The 4,018-nt window shown below is 30.1% G+C and overlaps 1 protein-coding gene across 1 annotated transcript; it reads right to left on the bottom strand.

Moving 5' to 3' along the window:
* Nucleotides 1-3,601: 3,601 nt before the first annotated feature.
* LOC122583155 lies at nt 3,602-4,018 on the bottom strand. Its single transcript, XM_043755584.1, has one exon. The coding sequence runs from the start codon at nt 4,016-4,018 to the stop codon at nt 3,602-3,604; it is 417 nt and encodes a 138-aa protein (XP_043611519.1).

The raw sequence follows: 4,018 nt of genomic DNA, 5'->3' as shown, positions 1-4,018 counted from the left end.
TGTGACAAAAATATGTACGTGTTTCACTCTCACTTAATTTATAGCTTTTGCTTAAAGTTAGATCGATTTTCTTGTAAATTAGATTGTTTTTGACTTGATACATAAAGTAGTGTAATGTAATATTTTTTATGAAGCATATATTTTAATTTATATTATTATTATTTTTATACTAGATTTGGTACGAACAGTATCAAACACCAAATTTATACATTTATATATTTATTTATCGTCTAATCAATAAGGGACATGGCATCGGAACATTGTGATTTTCATAATATGAATAGATTTTCGTAGAAAATAGAATTTTGAGTCAGGCTCACTTTGTGTTAAATTAACTAAGGGTGTCTGTGTGTTGTAGCGGTAAAAAAGACAACGTTTGAGGCAAAAAAAAAAAACGTTTGAGGGGTTGTGACAATGTTAATTTTAATCAAATATTTAATCGGAATTTTTATTTTTATAATAATAAACAAAAACTTTGACGAAAAGAAATTTTAAATAAGTCTGAAACTTTTGTAATAAGGATATTATTTTATTTACGGTATTTAGAATGTAAATAGGGATGCTTTAAGACGGATAACAAATTAGACACATCAAATTTTTAAAAGTTTTGATAAATAAAGAGAATTTAAATAAAGTCTATTCACGGTATATAGAATATAAATATGGATCTATTAAGATAGATGACAAATTAAACATATCAAATTTTTAAAAGTTTAAGGATGGTAGTGACTTATTATTATGAGGGAGTGTAGAATTGTAGATATAGAATAGTATGTATCGTGTGTATAAATTAGCGCAAGCTATATCAGTTACCTTATTGTTAAAATTTTGTCATGTATATTATACGAGTAACTTCAGTTTGTGTAGCATAAGTAGCAACAATCTAAGAGCATTTAACACATATTAGTGAGATATGTTTGCGCGTGCATACAAACTTTTGCGCAATAAACTTATGCTTATAGGAATTATGAGTACGTACGAATGACCTTACACGTATGTTATTAAAACCGGACTGACGGGTCTAACCGTAAACCGGTAAATTGGTCATGTGACCCGTTCCGATGGGTTAACCCGGCGTCAAAGAGACTCAAAGTGAACCCGCCATCTGATTTATTATGTGTGGTAATTATCGTGAGATCAAGTGTTTAGTGTAAGTCAGGGTCAGTGATGGGCTTCGGTTCAACTCAACAGAGTCCAAATTATATATGGGCCATCGATTTATATAAACTGATTCATGCTATTTGAAAGCCCATATGTATAAAGAACTGACAATAATTTTATGTTTATATATATGCCATCACTTTTGAGCAAAACATATTACTCGATCGTAATTAGCATCGATCTTTCATTCATTCACAAGTCAAATTTGATTTTTAACAATTCCTGTGACTAGTTTCAGTAATTGGTAATCATACTAATATCTTTAAGCTAGTCCTCTTAATGTGATTTGTTAATTTTAATTAAGCTTTTAATTTAGTTTCATATAAGTGTACTAGTTATTATGGGGTTGGTTATTGTTATATAAATTTAAAAGAAAAACAAAATGACAAGATCTTGACTCATGGATTATGATAAAACTGATACACGAAAAGTAATTGATCTAAAGGTTTATTGAAAGTATTTTAAAAAATTAAGAACTGATAGTACAATTTAATCATTACGGTCATTTTAAACAATTTCTCATGTGACTTATAATAAATGGGTTATTTTTTCATAAATATAATATAAATATATGTATTATTAATTTATATATTTATGGATCATTTGGTTGTTCAAGAATTTCCGAATGCATGTCTTTTAAGGCTAATATAAAGTTTTCTAACTTTATTATTGACAAAAATTGTTGGTTTTTTTTTTTTTAATCTTTTTTTAATTTTTTTTTTTTAACTAGTTTATTCTATACGCTAAAATTACACTAATAAATTAATATATCCATTCCATAACAGACGCCATGGGCGTAATTTATTATAGATTATTGTGATTGTTAAGTGGTTTAAGTGGTGCTTATGTGATAAGTTTTGGCGCAATTGGTGTCAATTGAATGATGAATGATGCTCTAATGACTAATGATAAAAAGTGCAATAAAAAACCCAGAAATGTACAATAGTTAATTTCAACTTGGTCAATATTATAAAGGATAAGTATCGAAGAAATATATATAAGACAATCGCAACAGTTAATCAATGGCGCATCTTCGATTTTTTTAGTCGATTATGAAGCTAGTATATATATGTAAAAGTTTATAAGACAAGAATATTATATATGTTTTTCATTTCTCATTGAATCGGTACAAATAAAAGAAAATGGTTCCATGTCACATGACAGGAACCTGTCATCTGCATTGGGGTTAATTTTTAAATTTTTGTAGCAATGTAAATTAGCTGTGAAGCTAGCTACACTACCATACTGTGGTAGGTGAAGATAGAGATCGGGTACGTACCCATGCATATTAAAATACTTGTAATGATTGGTAGCATATGTTCATGAGGTTGATGTAATGATATATTTTGAAAAAAAAAAAATTCTATTAGCTAGGTTAAAAATACATATATTAATTTTGAAAAAAAAAAAATTAATTAGGAAGAGAAAAAGACCACTAAACATAATTAATTACAGCTAGGAATCTTAATTTGTGAATTGTGACCAATATTTATCTTCAAACCCATCTTAATTTCAGATGTATATATTTCAAGAAAAATCCATCTGATCGCGATCTTTAAGATCATGTATTACTTAATGGACGTACCATGATGAAGATTGTCCTTTATATATAGTCGTTGAATGCAGTGGCAGCGGGGTCATCAGCTACTTGATTAGGATGAACCGATTAGGGGAAATAATCAATATTATTGATTTAATATTTAGCTAGAACGAGAAGTTAAAAAAAAAAAAAAAAGAGTATGACTGACTATCTATATCTTACCTCTCTTTAGTATCATGTCTTTAACAGATTGGATGTTATTATATATTGTTGTATATAGATATAGATATATATGTTTTCTTGAAACTCGATCTGTCCACACCATACTTATAACATTAGATAGGATCATAAAATCCCTTATTTATCGGACCGCCGGCAGTGTATGTCATGCACATGCACTTACACGCAGTCATAAGCTCAATCAATCTTTAACTAATTAAGTTTCATTAGTTAAAAATAGTTTTAAAATATTTTTTTTTCTGTTACGTACACCTAGCTGTTTTCAAATGACAGTAGTGTGTTCCTTACTTCCTTTGACTCATCAAGATCTATTTTCTGTGTGCGTGAATACTGTATAGTTATGATCAACTCCTTATTAATGGAGTATATATAACTTATCAATTTCGCCAAAACAAATTAACTTAATATATAAGGTGCATAACCAAAACGATTAATTTATATATGTTAATTAAACATTAAAATATATAAGAACCAAAAAGAAGCTAGTACCTCTCCATTCCATGTTCAATAAAGATACATTTTATGTTATGTGTAGTACGTAGTGCTTGATCATATATGAAGAAAACTTAATTAGTTCTTTATTCATGATTATATATATATAAAAGAAGATACTTACTATAACAAATTTTACATATGATCAAAAGCTAGCTAGCTAGCTAGCTACCCGGAACAAGTTATCTGGGGAGCTCGCTCGATGACCTGATGATCAAGTGCTATTAGTTGAGCCTGCTTCATTGCCAATGACTTGTACATCTCGATAATTATCTTGTCGTCGTATTCCTTCAACGTTCTCAACCCAAACTGAGTCCTCCCTCCTATTCCGTATCCGTTTATTGCTCCCCTACTTACCGAAGGGGAATTCGCCACCCTAGTCATCATCCTCACATAACCATCATGGATCCTAGCAATAAACTTACTCGGGTTGAACTTAAACCGAATCTTGATTTTCAGCCTTGACGGTATCCTGATCCTCCACGACCGCTTTGATCTAGGCTCGTCGTTGGCAAGCCGGTGATAGCCTCTCCTTGGCCAATATCCTTTTACACCTTTGGACACTTTGTTCCTCATGCCTCCCAT

Source organism: Erigeron canadensis, chromosome 9, assembly GCF_010389155.1.
Source record: "Erigeron canadensis isolate Cc75 chromosome 9, C_canadensis_v1, whole genome shotgun sequence".
Classification (NCBI taxonomy): Eukaryota; Viridiplantae; Streptophyta; class Magnoliopsida; order Asterales; family Asteraceae; genus Erigeron; species Erigeron canadensis.
This window is presented reverse-complemented; position numbering and strand designations above follow the sequence as displayed.